Source organism: Prionailurus bengalensis, chromosome E1, assembly GCF_016509475.1.
Source record: "Prionailurus bengalensis isolate Pbe53 chromosome E1, Fcat_Pben_1.1_paternal_pri, whole genome shotgun sequence".
In the NCBI taxonomy this organism is placed as follows: domain Eukaryota; kingdom Metazoa; phylum Chordata; class Mammalia; order Carnivora; family Felidae; genus Prionailurus; species Prionailurus bengalensis.
In genome coordinates this window covers 5,646,275-5,663,052 of record NC_057347.1, presented here as the reverse complement: position 1 = coordinate 5,663,052, position 16,778 = coordinate 5,646,275, and the positions used below count along the sequence as shown (strand labels likewise).

The following is a 16,778-nucleotide window of genomic DNA, read 5'->3' as shown; positions in this document are numbered from 1 at the left end:
AAAAGACAGAGAAGGAAGAAATAAAACTATTATAAATTTGTAGATGATGACCATGTACATAGCAAATCCAAAGGAGAGCACAGATAAATTATTGCAGTTAATAAGTTAATTCAGCAGAGATGCTTGATATAACATCAATAAACAGAAATCAATTCCATTTCCCCAGAAAATATAATTTTAAAATATCGTTTATACTAGGAGTCCAAAATTAAAATACCTAGGAATAAATCTTAAGGACACGAGAATGACCTTAAAGGTAACGATTACAAAATTTCGTCGAGAGACATTTAAGGCATAGGTTAACCGAAAGATGACACATTCTTGAGCAGGGACACTCAGCGTGTATGGATGACTACTGTCCTCAAATTGAGCTATCGTCACTGCAAACGGAATCAAAATCCCAACAGGTTTTTGTTTTTTTTTAGTTCTACAAACAGAATTTTACATTTATGTAGAACAGTACAAGAATTGTGGAGAATTCTTAACGAAAATGGACAAGGCGGGGACTTGCCCTGCAAGATACCAAGATTTATGACAAAACCATGGGAATTCGGATTTTGTCATATTAACGCAGCAGCAGATAAGGGGCTACTTAATGTGAAAGATGAAACTACAAAGCTTTTATGGAGAGGGTATGGGAGAGCACCATTAGGATCTCAGGGCGAAAAAGGATTTGTTTAACGAGACCAACTGCAACAGAGGGGAAAAGATGAACGAACACGTGTGGCTACGTTACGACGAACTGTTCATGGAAACATACCATAAATGCAGTGGAAAGACAGGTCACAAAATGGGAGACTGTGTTTGCGATACATACAACTCATACAGGATTAGAGAGAGTATATACCAAAGAGCGAAAGGAAAATCTTGTAAATATCATAAAGGCAAAAATAAAGTCCGACCAAAAGTGGGCAAGGGGCACCTGGGTGGCTCAGTCAGTGAAGCGTCCGACTCTTGGCTTCCGTTCGGCTCGTGATCTTATGGTTCATGAGTTCGAGCCCCACACCGGGCTCTGCGCTGACGGCATGGAGCCTGCTTAGGATTCTCTGTCTCCCTCTTTCTCTGCCCCTCCCCTACTCCCTCCCTCTCTCTCTCTCTAAAAATAAATAAATAAACTTAAGAAAAAAACGGGTAAGCGCTCTGCATGGGCACAGAAGGAGAAACCCACAAACTCACCAAAAAAAAAAAAAACCAACATAAAAGATGAGCCACTTTATTCAGAAGCAGGGCAATGCAAAATATTTACCACGGTAAGATACGACGAGGCACCTCAGAGCAATCGGGTCATCGTCTCCTTTCGGGGTTAAGGAAATAGTGGTCAAAGGACAAGAACTCCGCCTGTTTATCCTGTCACACCAACTACCAAACCCTGCAAAGTCGCACCTGGTGGAGAGGCGCCCGGCAGGTGCTTTCACTGCATCCTGTATCAACCACATACTCTGAGGCGCTCAGTGACTTGCCTCTGAGCCTGCCTTCCACACGCAAACCAATCCACCCGGAGCCCACGCCTCCAACCACCTCCTCTATCTGGTTCTCACACTCCAGACCTCTATCCACCTGCCCTAACCACCCCGGGGCCAGGGACCGAAAACCTAGACACCGTCAGTCCCTCTGGCCCCAGAGCCTGCACAACTCATTCAAGAGAGCCAACTGTCCACCCGCTGGCCCCGTCTCGACAGCTCTGTTCCAGGGAAACCACAATAAAGGCTCTTGCCCACGTTTTCCCATCGTTCCCTCTGCCTGATGGACCCCGGCGCCTCCCCCTTGCAGCCCTGCATGGGCGGCATGGTGCGTCCTGTCCTGAGAACCCAGTTGTAGAACCAACTCTCTTCTCAGGGGCAGTTCATTGCCTACGGGGTCTCTCGGGTGGCCCCACCGCACGTGAATGATAATAAGGCCTGTGTTTGAGACACGCCTCCATGTCCTTGGATCCCCAGACCTACCAACGGAGAGGGACCGTGGAGCAGAGACATTCAGAGACATCTCCGTGAATGTGGACAACTCCGTGAATGTGGAACAACGTTCACGGTCCTCCGTGAATGCGGAGGACCCTCACCCCGGTAGGGTCTCTTGGAATTTATTTGCAAACAGACACGTCCTCCGTGGGGTCATTTCCTTTCTGCTCACGGTGCTAGATCACCGGGCGGGGCGGCGGGAGCATTGAGCGAAACCACCCCCAGAATCAAGGGAGGGGGCGGGTCGGCTCCCCTGTAGGCGCAGCTGATACACCACAGGCTGATGGCTGCACAGAGGGACCACGACTGCCCCGAAGGACTCAGGGTGGGGGGTGCTAGTTGAGGTTCTGACTGTGGCAGATCTGTGGGGAGCAGACCAAGGTGAAGTGACCAGGAGACTGAGCACAGACCTGTTCACCCGGAGGCCGATGCTCTGGGTGGCAGAGCCTGGTGCTGGGTAGTCAAGGTGCCCCGGGGAACAATGTCAGGTCCTGTCTGCCCCGTGGCTAGAATGGCACACGCACGGGCATCGGGAGTGTGGGGATTTCGTGACTTCTACGTTGCAAAGCGGGGTCATCCGAGACAAGGAGGGAGTGGTAGAAATAAAATCTAAGAGGCCCATTAGATGCCCTCCATTTCTCAGGCTTGAAGAGATTTCGCAGGGCTGCAAAGGGAGCCTGGATCTGCCATCATCACGCGGAACGTGGTTTACCACTCACCGAGTGCCTTTCACGCACTGGGCCCCGGATGGAAAATAAAACCAGAAGAGGCCACGCCTGGTGAACCAAGGAAAGCGCAGGACTAACGTTACCACCAGTGTCCGAGGGCCTGGAACCTCAATGAGCCATTTCAATTTTTCACTGAGCCAATGAACCCACTGGGGAAAACGATGAAGAAGATGAAAAAACATGGCGGCCCCAATGGCTCGGGATGCCGGAAGAAAGCTAGAACGACGGTCTTACCTGTTAGTGACGTGGTCAACGAGATGCTGCTTGAATGTGAGGCTCCACCTCTTAATGAGGTTCAGCAGAGATGCTTTAAGGGGTCGCACGTCGATTTTCATCCAGCCGTCAAACACCTTGACGGGCTCCAGCCCGCACACTTCTTCGTAGAGCTTCTCGTAGGAGTCGATCTGTGCCTTGAACTGATGGAGGAGAGGGGGGTTCTCTGGAAGGCCATCGTCTACGTGGGCTTCCATTTCCTCGGGTGTGAGGACACGTCCATACAACAGAAACTGACTCAGAACCTCCTTCCGGTCCTCCACGTAGAGGTAGGAGTATTGGCTGAAAGTGTTCCGATAGCCACTGCAGACGGCCATCATGCTCTGAACCCTGTCCAGGAGCGTGCTCCTCAAGCTGGCCAAGTGGGCCACGCCCTCCATGTCAACCTGGGGTGGGGGGCAAGACCACAGCAGGCGGTTACACCAACACTTTGCACGAGGTCGCGGGGGAAGGCGGGATGGTTGTGAATTTGGTACCTGGTAGTGGAGAGAGCCGTTCTGTGGGGAAAGCCGTGGCACCAAAGACGATATTCCAAAAATGTTGGCCACCAGACCCTCGACGGTGTCGTAGAAGCCACCCTTCACTCCAGACTCCAGGGATGGAGAGAAAACCAATTCTGGTATCACTAAGCACAGCTGTGCCTCAAATATCGGGGTGAGTCCAGCTTTACTTTCTGAAACACAAGGAAAACACACACACACAAAACAAAGAAGGATGTCAAGACGGGCAAAGCGCCATACCCGTTCTCAAAGCACTCGGAACCTTTTTTCCCTTAACACCAGCTGTTCGGGTATAGGAAAAATGGAAATGTAAAATTTGCTAACCCCCCGGAAAAGGTGAGGGGGGACGGTCTTGCAGTGTTTACTGACAGGGGAGCCACTGACATTTCGAATAGGCCAATTCTTGCACAGGGCCGTCCTGGGCATTGTAGGACATTTACCCTCCTGTCCTCGGAGAGCACGTCCCAGTGACTGATCAACCCAAGCCAGTCCCCTTCCACGTTCCCAGGTGCCTGGGTCGGGGGAGCGAGGCGGGGGCGGTGGAGAACAGGTTGATTTTGCACAGCTCGTTTCTAGGAAGCGGCTGACTTCTTCCTAGAGAAGAAGCCACGTGACCGCATCGGCTGTCAGTAGGTGAACCGAGGCGTTCTTATCAATGGTCGCGTAAGCAAATAAATGAAAGACAACTCACAACCCTGGCCGTTCATCCTGTTCCACGAAAACAGAACTGACTTCAATTCTGTAGTCCTACGGTGATAAAAAATTTAAAAACACTATACATAATTAATGGATCCCCGATTACTTGCTAGACTAACTTGCCCTGCTAAATTTAAATCAAAATATAACACGGAGCAAGATGTTCCAAGTACGAGATTAGCGCTTCAACTTTTATTAATAACCACTTAGATTCCCAGGCCATCTTAACTGGAAATATTCGGGAGACTGTTCCGCACAGCATGCTGCGGGTGGTGGAGACTCATCGGAATCCTCATCCCCTTCCTCCCTAGAAGCAGAGGTCAGGGTGGGCACGATTCCCTCCCCAGTGGGATGTGGGGAAAAGCGAGGGCTGCCGCCTCTGGGCTGCAGCCCTTGAGACAGCAGGGGAGTCATCTCTGTGCTCGCTCTTTTCTCCGCTCATGGACAGAGCCCGGATGTGGCAGTGGCCCGGCTCCATCACGGAAGTGAAGACAAGGCAGGAACACGAACGTGGGGGAACCACAGCATGGCAGGAACCCACCCGCTAACCTGAACGCTCACCTGAGTCTAGAACTTGGGGGATAGACCTTTTTGTCCTTTAAGCCACGTGATTGATGGAGTTTTCGTTACCATAGCTTAGTCACTCACCCCACCTAAAGTAACTGGGGGGATCCTCAAAGATAAGTTGGACTAGGGCCTTGCCTTGAAAACTGTAGGGATGATAGGGGCGCCTGGGTGGCTCAGTCGGTTGAGCGTCCGACTTCGGCTCAAGTCATGGTCTCACACAGTTCGTGAGTTCGAGCCCTGTGTGGGGCTCTGTGCTGACAGCTCGGAGCCTGGAGCCTGTGTCAGATTGTGTCTCCCTCTCTCTCTGCCCCTCCTCCACTTGTGCGCTCTCTCTCTCTCTCTCTCTCTCTCTCTCTCTCTCTCTCTCTCAAAAGTAAATAAACATTAAAAAAAATTGCAGGGATGATAAATTTGCATGACTGGATTCAGGAGGGTCCCATCAAATGCAAATTTAACTCAAGGGAATACACGGTAATTATGCCATCATGGAATAGTTTTTAAAAACACCTATAACATCACACTTTGCATTACGTACTCAGGACATATTCTGCATTACTCTCTGTATGAGATACTGAAAACTTCGCAGACCAGGTTGCGTAGGGTCTACAGGAGGTAGAAGACTCATGAGACTGTTTTGACCGTGAGATTTCTGTCCCAGGCGCTCTCATGAGAACCGAATCCCTACATGAGACGGAACGACAACATCGTGACCGTAAAAACCAGATTGTCGGGGCGCCTGGGTGTCTCAGTCGGTTAAGCGTCCGACTTCGGCTCAGGTCACGATCTCGCGGTATGTGGGTTCGAGCCCCGCGTCGGGCTCTGTGCTGACAGCTCGGAGCCTGGAGCCTGTTTCAGATTCTGTGTCTGCCTCTCTCTCTGACCCTCCCCCGTTCATGCTCTGTCTCTGTCTCAAAAATAAAAATAAACGTTAAAAAAAAAAAAACCAGATTGTCTCAGTCTGTACTGAGACAGACTCAGTCTCAGCGGTCAGTCACTTTGGGACTCAGGAGAGGGAAGAGCATTTCTCGGTAGGGTGGGTAGCATCTAACCTGGGCAGGGTTTGCATTCTGAGAGGCGACAGGGAGTCCAGCCCAAGCCCTGGGAATGGTCCTGGTCTCACCAAGCACAAAAAGGTGGAAATGATAAAGGAAGCAGGGGAGACAGCCCAGGTCGGGAGAGCTAGACGGGCACCGGTCAAGTGTGGAGTCACTATGTTTAGGGACCATTTCTTATGCAGTGCCTATGGCAAGGGTGTTGGGGCATCTTCCCGGACCTTCTAGAGGACGTTTGGTTGGTTTTCTATGATGAGCACTGTCAGCGCTGCTCCCCAGAAGCCAGTTCTCTGGTCTCAGTGCCTGCGCTCTGTGCCCCACTGGCTACTCGCCCCCGGGATCCCCCCACCCCGCCACCCCAACCTTGCTGACTATACTGGAGGCTGTTTCCTGCTGCCTGATCTCCTTGATTTGGAGCTTCCTGCAACCCTGCAAACAAAGACTGTGCCGCTGACCCCAGTCACTCCACTTACCAAGACCACATGGGGTTTGCCTGTCTGAGCTACACCCAGCACCGAGCCTCGCTTCCCTCTGTATTCTCAGCCCAGGGGCCTGCACCTGCCGTCTTCTTTGGGCTGGGTGTCTGGACAGACCTTGACCTATCCATTTGACCTCTGGATTCCCTCCTTGGGTTGGACTTAATATCTTAAACTCTCATCTCACCTTTATCCTGTGGCTTCAACCTATTCCCCTCGGTCTTTCCCTTTCGATTAATTCTTCAGGGTGATCCTTGCTAAGCTGCTCAGAAGCTATCAGGATATGAAGGGTTGGTTTTGTTTTTGTAAGTAGGCTTCGTGCCCAGCGTAGAGCCCAATGCGGGCCCTGAACTCACCACCTCAAGATCGTGACCTGAGCTGAGATCGAGAGTCGGACACCCAAATGACTGAGCCACCCAGGCGTCCCAGAATGTGAAGGTTTAATTCAGCTTCTTCCCGAACCCTTCCGCCCTTTCCATCCCATGACTTCCTAGCCAAGGCTGGCCCTGACTGTACCCTCGACACTGTGCACCTTAACTCAGTTCTATCCATCAGAAATTCAAAACGATTTTTAACCACTTCAGACAATGCCCATTACCCTTCTTAACATTCCTTTTCCTCCTGAAAGCGACCTCATCCCCAGCTGGTCTGACCCTTTTCACATAGAAACACTCTGTTTCTTCCACTTAACCTGGCTGCTGCCTATGTTCTCGAAAGACCACAGAAAGAGAGTACATTAAGCTTGAAGGCACAAAACGTCCCCCTCCCAATACCACGAGGCAAGCCCAGACTTGAACCCACAACCCCGAGATCAAGAGTCGCACACTTTCCCGACGAAGCCAGCCAGGCACCCCCTGAAGCTTTATTTGGATTGAAGTGGCATTTATGGTTTTGCTTTTGCTAAGGGCTTCACTATCTGTGAGCCTGGTTTATCATCTGAGTTTTAAAGAGAGAGAAATCTTTTCTCCAGGAACGATGCAGGAACTCAATACCTTTGCTATGCTCCTGTGTGTAGCTCACAAAACATCCACAACATTTTGGGAAAAAAGTCACAAAGCACTCGATCACACTTCACTTTTGTTCAACTGGTGCCACTGTTATCTTTGTGGCAATAACACACATCCATAAACCAGTACATACCGGTGTTTTCCAGAAGGTACTTGAGGGAGCACTCAATGGCAAGAAAAAATCCATCCAGCAACATATCGTCTATGTACTTAACATAAGCCTTCCAGATATTAGAGGTTGGGTCCGCGGCAAACAGACCTAGGTTTTCCTACAAAATAAAGAAGAACGGATTGAAACCATGTTGAATAATACGGAAGGACTGGTCTAGTTCTCATTGACGGGAATGAAAACAACCTAGAGGGGGGAGAAAAGCATTCTCGTGAAAAGTTTGCTATCACACGGATGTTGAATCCATATTGTCTAATGGGTTTAATCATTGATCGAAAGGATCACAAAGTTAATCGGTGAAGGGCAGATGGGGTCTCATCCTGTCCCTGAGGAAGGAGGAGGGGGCCCGGCCACTTTCCCAGGAAAGATGGGACATAGGGTGTTGATTTATAAGTGCTGACAGGTACGCCGTGGAGAAGCGATATCAAGACGGGAGTCGGGGCAGAGAGAAAAAGGGACGCTATGGATAGAGGGCTTGGTGATTCGAGGCGTGTAAGAACTTTGGGGTTCAAGCAAGTAAAGCATTTCCTGGCGAGTCCCCAGAAATGGGCTGGAGGGGTTTGCTCAGGGCAGTTGCCATTAAAAGCAGCCGGCTGAGTGATTTAGAAAACGTACACACATCAAGGAATGCGTGCAGGCTCTCTCCCTCCTCCCTGACCTGGTGGCGTGGGGCACACACATCCCACCTACCGCCATCATTTTCATCATTAAGCCTTCTGACATCGACTCTCTATTTATCGCACATCTTCAAAGAAAGTGGTAACTACTCTGAAGAGGTACGTTTTTTAGGCGACTCACGCCCCTTTACAAACATTCCCACGTATAAACCCCCCTGAATTAAAAAAAAAAATCTCATAGCGGCGCCTGGGCGGCTCAGTGGGTTAAGCCTCTGACTCTTGATCTCTGCTCAGGTTCACGATCTCACCGTTGATGAGATCGGACCCCATACCCGGCTCTGCAATGGAAGTGCGGCGCCTGCTTGAGGTCCCCTCTCACTCTTTCTCCGCCCCTCCTCTGCGCGTGCTCTCTCCCAAAAATAAACTTAAAAAATCTCATTCTTTATTAAAATTTTTTAACGTTAATTTTTGAGAGAGAAAGAGAACACAAGCAGGGGAGAGGCAGAGAGAGAGAGAGAGAGGGAGACACAGAATCCAAAGCAGGCTCCAGGCTCCGAGCTGCCAGCACAGAGCCCGACGCGGGGCTCGAACCCCTGTACCGCGAGATCATGACCTGAGCCGTCAGACGCTTAACCAACTGAGCCACCCAGGCGCCCCTCATAGATTCTTAAATGCAGAGAACTGAGGATTGATGGAGGGACGTGGGTGGGGGATGGGCTAGATGGGCATTAAGGAGGGCATCTATTGGGATGAGCCCCGGCTGTTGTATGTAAGTGATGCATCACCAAATTCTACTCCTGAAACCAATGTTGCACTGTGTGTTAACTAACTAGAAGTTAAATAAAATATTGAAAAAAAAAAGTCTGACGATCCTGTCTTTACATGATAAAACTCTAAAATTCCCAAAATGCATTAACATACCCCTTTCCTTCCTATGCAGGTAGAAGAGTTTCTGAATGATTTAAAGCCCAACATCACACAAATCACAACACAGTGACACTACAGAGTTGTTCTCGGGTGTCAGTAAGCCCGTATGTCTGTTTGCTTCTTTATTGTGTAAAACATTCAGTTCTGACTGCTTTGTACGGTTTTATCTCCTCAACGTCATGCTCTCAGTATAGCTCCCCGTACCTTTCGACTCTTTACCTCAAATCTACTATGGTCTGGGGGCGGGGGGGAGGGGGGGCAAAACTGTTGGAATTTCTGTGAACCAAGAAGAAACGGCTCCAGCTTCCGATTTTCTGGCCAAGACAGAGGGGTGAGATCAGACCTGTCCGTCCGCGACACAGATGCAGCTATGGCAGATGCAGCACAAGAAACCATTCTTGGGGGGCAATTAGATAACAGGAAAATGGGGCTGTGCTCCTCGGGAGAAGGGAAATACACACACACACACATGGTGAGTTTCACCTGGCTCCCGACCTAGAGGCACTTTCCCAACTATGGCATGGAGAAGTAGACCGCAGTGACAGGGTCCTTCCTGATGGGCAGAAGACCACCCAGCAGTTGGGGTTTGGGGCTACTGAGATTGCCGAATCTTCTGCAGTCTCTGGGTGGTAAGCTGCACATCCTTAGGGCCAGACTCTGCGAGGCCTGGTGGAGAACAGTTGTCAGGGTGCCGTGAAGCTGCATGGAGACTGTGTGGGCCTGCGGTAATATATCTGGGAATATCCGGTAATATATCTGGAAAATATCTGTGTGCCTTCGGACATAAATGAGGACATCTTACAGATAGCCCAGGCACATTCTGCTGAGCCCCCAGCAACACCGTGCTTGGGGGTTAGAGCTGCTTTGTCTTAGAGTCAGGCCCCCTCGGACCCACCCTCACAAAGCTTAAAACCGAGCCTCGGCAGGACCAGCTGACCCAACGGTAAGTTAACTGCCTGCCAAGGCAAAACACGAACCCTTTAAGGGGACTAACGCTCAGATCCTAAAGTGGCATCCGACATGACTAAGATATAATAAGAAAAAATCACTAGACACGCAAAGAAGCAGGAGAGTGTGACGTTTAACCGAGAGAGGAAACAATCACCAACAACATACTCAGCAAATAGCCGCCATACCAATCCGGGGATGCCCGTTCCTAAGACTTGTTTTATGGAGACAAAAAGGAACTTCTGTCACATTAAAAACAAAAACAGACGCAGAAAATAAAACGGATGTTGGAATCAGGAGACAAGCATGGCATAATTTGATTAGAAACTCAAATTTGGGGCGCTTGGGTGGCTCAGTGGGTTAAGCGGCCGACTTTGTTTGGCTCAGGTCACGATCTCACGGTTCATGAGTTCGAGCCCTGCCTCGGGCTCTGTGCTGATGGCTCGGAGCCTGGAGCCTGCTTCAGATTCTGCGTCTCCCTCTCTCTCTGCCCCTCCCCCGCTCATGCTCCATGTCTCTCTCTCTCTCTCTCTCTCTGTCAAAAATAAATAAAACGGGGCGCCTGGGTGGCGCAGTCGGTTAAGCGTCCGACTTCAGCCAGGTCACGATCTCGCGGTCCGGGAGTTCGAGCCCCGCGTCGGGCTCTGGGCCGATGGCTCGGAGCCTGGAGCCTGTTTCCGATTCTGTGTCTCCCTCTCTCTCTGCCCCTCCCCCGTTCATGCTCTGTCTCTCTCTGTCCCAAAAATAAATAAACGCTGAAAAAAAGAATAAATAAATAAAACATTAAAAAAAATTTTTTTAATTAAAAAGAGAAAAAAGAAACTCCTCAACTTTCATGAAAAACAGGTTCAATAAGCCCACATACTCCAAGCTGGGTGAACAGAAAGTGAACCTATTTAGGCACATGGTAGTGAGGCAGAAAAAAAGAAGTCCAAGGATTTAAAAAAAAAAAAAAAGAATCTATTAAAAGCAGCCTGGGAGACACAATACTCCGCATATATAGGAGCAAAGACACCAAATGCAGCTGGCTTCGCCTCAGAAGCATTGGAGGGGAGGAGACAAGGAAATAACTTTTGTAGGGAAAATAAAACCGTCTACGCAGAATTCTCTATCCAGTGAAACTATCCGTCGAGACCAGAAGTGAAACAAGGACATCTCAGATACACAAAAGCTGAGCGGACATGTCGTTAGCAGACTGGAGTTGCAAGAAAAACTGAATGGAGCTCTTCAGGCTGCAGAGAAATGACTACAGGTGGCAAGTCAGCTTTACGGAAGAAGGGGAAAAGAAACAAGTCTGGAGATGGCGAGTATGTGGGTGGGTCTAAAGCACCAGAAGTATTTTTTTCCTTGAGTTTTTTTCTAACGTTTATTCATTTCTGAGAGATGGAGAGAGGCAGAGTATGAGTGGGGGAGGGGCAGAGAGAGAGGGAGACGCAGAATCCGAAGCAGGCTCCAGGCTCTGAGGCATCAGCACAGAGCCCGAGGCGGGGCTCGAACCCACGAAGCGCGAGATCGTGACCTGAGCTGAAGTCGGCCGCTTAACCGGCTGAGCCACCCAGGAGTCCCTTTTCTTGAGTTTTTAAGGCAAAAATATAGAATAGTCTACAAGGCCTGGGATTTAGTGTGGGATTTGTTACACACACACACACACACACACACACACACACACACACACCCCAACAGTACCAAAGATGAACGGGGGTGTTTGAATTGAACCATACTGTGGCTACGTTCCTATATTTGATGGGAAAACAATCACTGATTGTAATTAGAGACCTATAACCCACAACAAATGTAATGCAATGACAGCATCATTAAAGTAAAAGATGGAATACCCATTGAGAAATCAGAATAGGATATTTTTAAAAATAGAGAATAACAGGGGCGCCTGGGTGGCTCAGTCAGTTGAGTGTCTGACCTCAGCTCCGGCCATGATCTCGCGGTTTGTGAGTTCGAGCCCCACGTCGGGCTCTGTGCTAACAGCTCGGAGCCTGGAGCCTGCTTCGGCTTCTGTGCCTCCTCCTCTCTCTGCCCCTCCCATGCTCATGCTCTGTCTCTATCTCTCAATAATAAATAAACGTTAAGTAAAAAAAAAAAAATAGCGAATAACAAGAAGGAAGGAACGGAGGAGCAGAACAACACAACAGAGATGAAGCAAACAGGAAATAGCCAGATGGTAGGGCTAAATCCAAGCACACCCATAATTACACTAACCGTAATAGTCTAAACAACCCAGTTAATAGGCAGAGTTGTTAGGAAAGTAAGTTTCTACTATACTGTCTATAAGAGAAGGAATCAGAAAGTCATGATATTATAAATGTGTCTGTATTAAAAGAGCATCACAAACTTGATGAAAACTCAGACCGCACTAAAGCTTTAGTCAAATCACCCAAAGTCACAGGCGGAGATGTTAACACGTCCCTTTCGGTAATTGGTAGAACAGACAGACAAGAAATCCTGAAACCATACAGAGGATCTGAACAACAGTATCAACCACTTTGAACTTTAACGGAGATTCATAGAGCACTGCACCCAACAATGGAAGAATGAAGGCATTGTCAAGTGTACGAGGAATGTGCAGTAAGATGGGACAGTATTCTAGGTCATGGAACAAGTTTTGGTGAATTCCAAATGATTTGGATCTTACAGAGTACTTTCTCTGGCCACAACTGGACTGAACTCAAGGTCGATTTCACTAAGCTATCCAGAGAAGCCCTGAACATATGGAAACGAAACAGTGTGCTTCCAAATGACCATTAAACAATGAGTCACGAGCAGAAAAACTTAAGAGTCAATGACAATGCAAATGAGGCACATGAAATTTGTGGAATGCAACTCAAGTACAGCTAAGAGAGAAAATTACATCAAATGCTTGTATCAGAAAAGAAGAAAGGCTTAGAATCAATACCCTAAGTTTCTGCCCTTGGCGGGTAGGGGGAGAATGAAAAGGGGAGAACAACCTCAAATTAAGGAAAGAGAGGATAAAGCACAAAGAACAGAAATTAATGAACTAGAGGGGCGCCTCAGTGGCTCAGTTGGTTAAGCGTCCAACTATTGATTTTGGCTCAGGTCACGATCTCGCAGTTTGTGAGTTTGAGCCCCGAGTCGGGCTCCGAGCTGACAGTGCAGAGCCTGCTTGGGATCCCCTCTCCACCCCCTCTCTACCCCTCCCCTGATCGTGCTCTCTCTCTTGCTCTCTCAAAATAAAGAAATAAAACTTAAAAACAAAGCAATTAATGAATTAGAAAACAGATAAATAAAATTAACAGAGTCAAAGTACAGCATGTTACTGTGATTCAAACCACAGCTAATCAAAAATAGCAACTCTGATCCATTACGGACTCTAGGGTTCTGTACTTGGCATCTCCTTCTATGTCCTCGGGGTTTGGCGTGGGACTTAGGTCATGCGGTGACACCGTTACGACAGTATTAATTTTGACACACTGGTACCAGAATGTGATTTTCTCTCTACCGATCTGTTAGCTTTAGTTCTCTCTCTCGCACTATAAACTTCTACCCTGAATGCAGAAGTCACGGGATCTGTTGAGCGTTCTAATTTTCAAATCACTTACGGCATCCAAACACTTCCTGACGCTTTCCCTCTGCTAGTGGTAGGCGCATCCGACAGGCTGGTTATTACCTGAACGAGGGCATGAATCTTAAGTCCAGATTCTTTGATGAGATCGTAGTATTTTTCCATCCGGTTGCGCTGGTCATCCATGGAAAGGAGACATTCCTTTTTTCCATCTTTTCTCTTAAATATCGGAGACGCCCACGTTTTCATGATGTTTTGAATCTCTTCCACATTGTTTTGGGCTTTCTGAATCCTTTGTTCGAGATCACGAACGCTGTTGGTGATTTGAATGACATAATCCCAAATGCCTGCTCCCCAAAAGAAATACGTTTAATTGAAAGAGTTAAAGGTCTAGTTGCTACGGAAGGTACGGATTTAATATCTGTAGGTTTCAAAAGGCTTTCTTGCACAAGTTATTTTGTTAGCACCAGAGTCTTTTTCTTCCTGGCTGTGTCGAAAAGCCAATGCTTACCATCACCCTGCTTATGGAGGAAAAGAAACGAGGAGGTAATGCTTACCAACCAAGAGCACAGAAATTGTCATAGTTGCTGGGGCACACCAGTGCACCATCATGATTGTCTTTGGGTTATGGACCTTCTGAAAAGCACTTTCGCCTCATTAAATGTTGAAAACAGGGGCGCCTGGGTGGCTCAGTCGGTTAAGCGTCCGACTTCGGCTCAGGTCATGATCTCACGGTCCGTGAGTTCAAGCCCCATGTCGGGCTCTGTGCTGACAGCTCAGAGCCTGGAGCCTGCTTCCGATTCTGTGTCTCCCTCTCTCTCTGACCCTCCCCCATTCATGCTCTGTCTCTGTCTCAAAAATAAACATTAAAAAAAATTAAAAAAAAAACGTTGAAAACATTGCTCCCTCTTGCACATAAAATAAAGTTCTAACTCGTTTAATATGGCATTCCAAGACTTCTGTGAGTTGATGGTGACCTCCTTTGCAAACATGAACTCTTTCGAGGACTCTAATGAGAATTAATCTCCCTCCCCTGTGATTTGGCACACTTTATTTTTAACTCTGTGAAGGCTTTTTATCATAGCCTGTCTTGGGTGATTTATGGTTGTACATATGTCTGTTGGTCCCACTAAACGTGAGTTCTTTGAGGGTAGGAGCCACGTCCCATACACCTCATATTCCAAGTGCCGTTGAGGTCCCTTACATAGTACCCTGCAAAAGTTAATCCATCAATGAAAGTACTGAATTGGAAGAAACACAAGAAATAAATCATGGTACCCTCACTTAAGATGTCTACAATCTAGGGGTGCTTGGCTGGCTCAGTCGGTGGCACATGGGACTCTTGATCTCAAGGTCATGAGTTTGAGCCCCATGTTGGGGGTAAAGATTATTTAATAAATAAAAAAAAGTTTTAAAAAAAGGTGTCTATATTTTAGTGACAAAAATTAAGTGACAGTGATGATATAAGAAAAGCCCTCATTCACGGAGTGCCCAATATATGTTGGAGACCTCAGGGTATGTCACGCAAACCCTGAGCCTCCCCAAACGCGTGGCGGCAACGTCTTCTCAGTCTACCAATCATAACCAAAGAGAAGGCCTATCGGGATCCTGACCGCCACCCCCCTCCCCAGATTCCAGGCAGTGCCCTGCTACCTTCCGTTTTCCAGTTCAGAGTCTCTTCTGCAGCTTTCAGGCAGAGATCGATGTTCCCCAGCTCTTTCTCCAGCAATGGCAATTCCACCTCTACAAGAGTTTTCATAACCTTGTTGTACCAATTCGCCATCAGTTCCAACTTCGCCACGAGCTGCCGATAGAATTCCCTGGAGGAGAACATGGCTGCTGCTGTCTCAGGAACATGTCGCATCTGCCTCGATTCAAGATAACTCATTTCCTTCAGCACCGAAGTCAGCTGGAAAAGGAAATCGGCATTAAAGGGGTTACAGCTCCGGGGCAGTAAAGGGTGGCAATCATCAGTCAAGGACTAGAAAACCCCAGGGGCCCAAAGACCTTCGTAACGGGTCCCTTCGTAACGTTTGCTCCTACCTGCTCCTTCCATCTAGAGAAGGGAAACTGAGTTTTGAAATTGAGAAAGTAGAGGACTCAGACGCAGCAAGGCTTACCAAGTCCGTCAAGTCCGTCAATCCCAAAGAGTAACAAAAACAACGCTGGACAGATTACCCTGATGCTTTCGGGCACATGGCTGATGGATGCAGTGACGGGCTCACCCCAATGAGGTCACGCACACACAGACACGGACAGAACTGAGAGGAGATGCTATTGTACGAGTTTAATTGTGAAATGGAACCATTGGAAACAGCCCTTTGTTTCTCTGAGCCTGTGCTGGCACGCCTTTGTGTCACCCAGGCCTCTCTGGACGTCCGTGGGCACGGAGTTCAGTGGAACTGAACGGTGAGAGGCGAAGCAGATGTGGGCCAATGGAAAAAGAGACCTCTGGCTGGGTTGCTAGGTATTGCGGTCTTCGCTATTTATTGCGTTTACCCCTGAACCCACGAGGACAGACGTGTATTAGTGTGGGCAACAAAACACCCCAGATATACTTCCCACCCGCCTCCCACTCCCCTCCCCTTTGCATGGAGACACCTGGGCTCCCAGCTCTCCTCGCAGTGGCTCTGGGTCAGTGCTCCGCTGCGGCCCAGCCAACCCTACCCAGGATGAAGGCAAATGCTAACCATCTGGTGGGGAAATGGCTTCAGTCTCCTACTTTGTTTGAAATAAGCTCAAGACAGATATTAAAAATTTAAGTGTAAAAACTGAAAACAGAAAATTAAAACATCAGGGCTACTTATATAATACTGAGGCGGAGAAGGCCCTTCCAAACATACAACCGGAAAATAAAATATAAAAGGTTGCAGGCATTAAATATCGTTCACTTAATAAAACGGCACATTCCAACAGGTCTGAAACATATGCAATGGATTTCTTAATATGCGACAAATATTTCCCAAATATTCTAACAAATTCACAGGAAAAGAGGGCACTTCCACTCCGAAGTGGGCAAGAGACACGAACAAGTGATTTGTAGAAGAACTATGACCGGCCAATGAACAGAGGAGAAGGTTCTACTTTACTAGTGGCCAAATAAATACAAATTAAAACAATGTTGAGATACTATATATATATATATACACATATACACACACACACTTAGTTCAACAGGCTAGGGGTGATTTGAAGAAATGGATATCTTCCTGGAAGAGATATGACTGAGTTCCATCTTCCTGAAGAACCAATTGAGGGGCGCCTGGGTGGCGCAGTCGGTTAAGCGTCCGACTTCAGCCAGGTCACGATCTCGTGGTCCGTGAGTCCG

At 48.2% G+C, this 16,778-nt stretch overlaps 1 protein-coding gene across 1 annotated transcript in view; it reads right to left on the bottom strand.

Moving 5' to 3' along the window:
• Positions 1 to 16,778, bottom strand: part of DNAH9 (dynein axonemal heavy chain 9) — a 332,285-nt gene that overhangs the window by 271,416 nt on the left and 44,091 nt on the right. The window contains exons 14-18 of the mRNA XM_043585501.1: positions 15,104 to 15,359; positions 13,556 to 13,797; positions 7,388 to 7,523; positions 3,433 to 3,629; positions 2,918 to 3,342 (exon numbers count right to left, since the gene is read on the bottom strand). Coding sequence (XP_043441436.1) covers positions 2,918 to 3,342; positions 3,433 to 3,629; positions 7,388 to 7,523; positions 13,556 to 13,797; positions 15,104 to 15,359 — 1,256 coding nt within the window. The remainder of the gene's footprint in view (positions 1 to 2,917; positions 3,343 to 3,432; positions 3,630 to 7,387; positions 7,524 to 13,555; positions 13,798 to 15,103; positions 15,360 to 16,778) is intronic.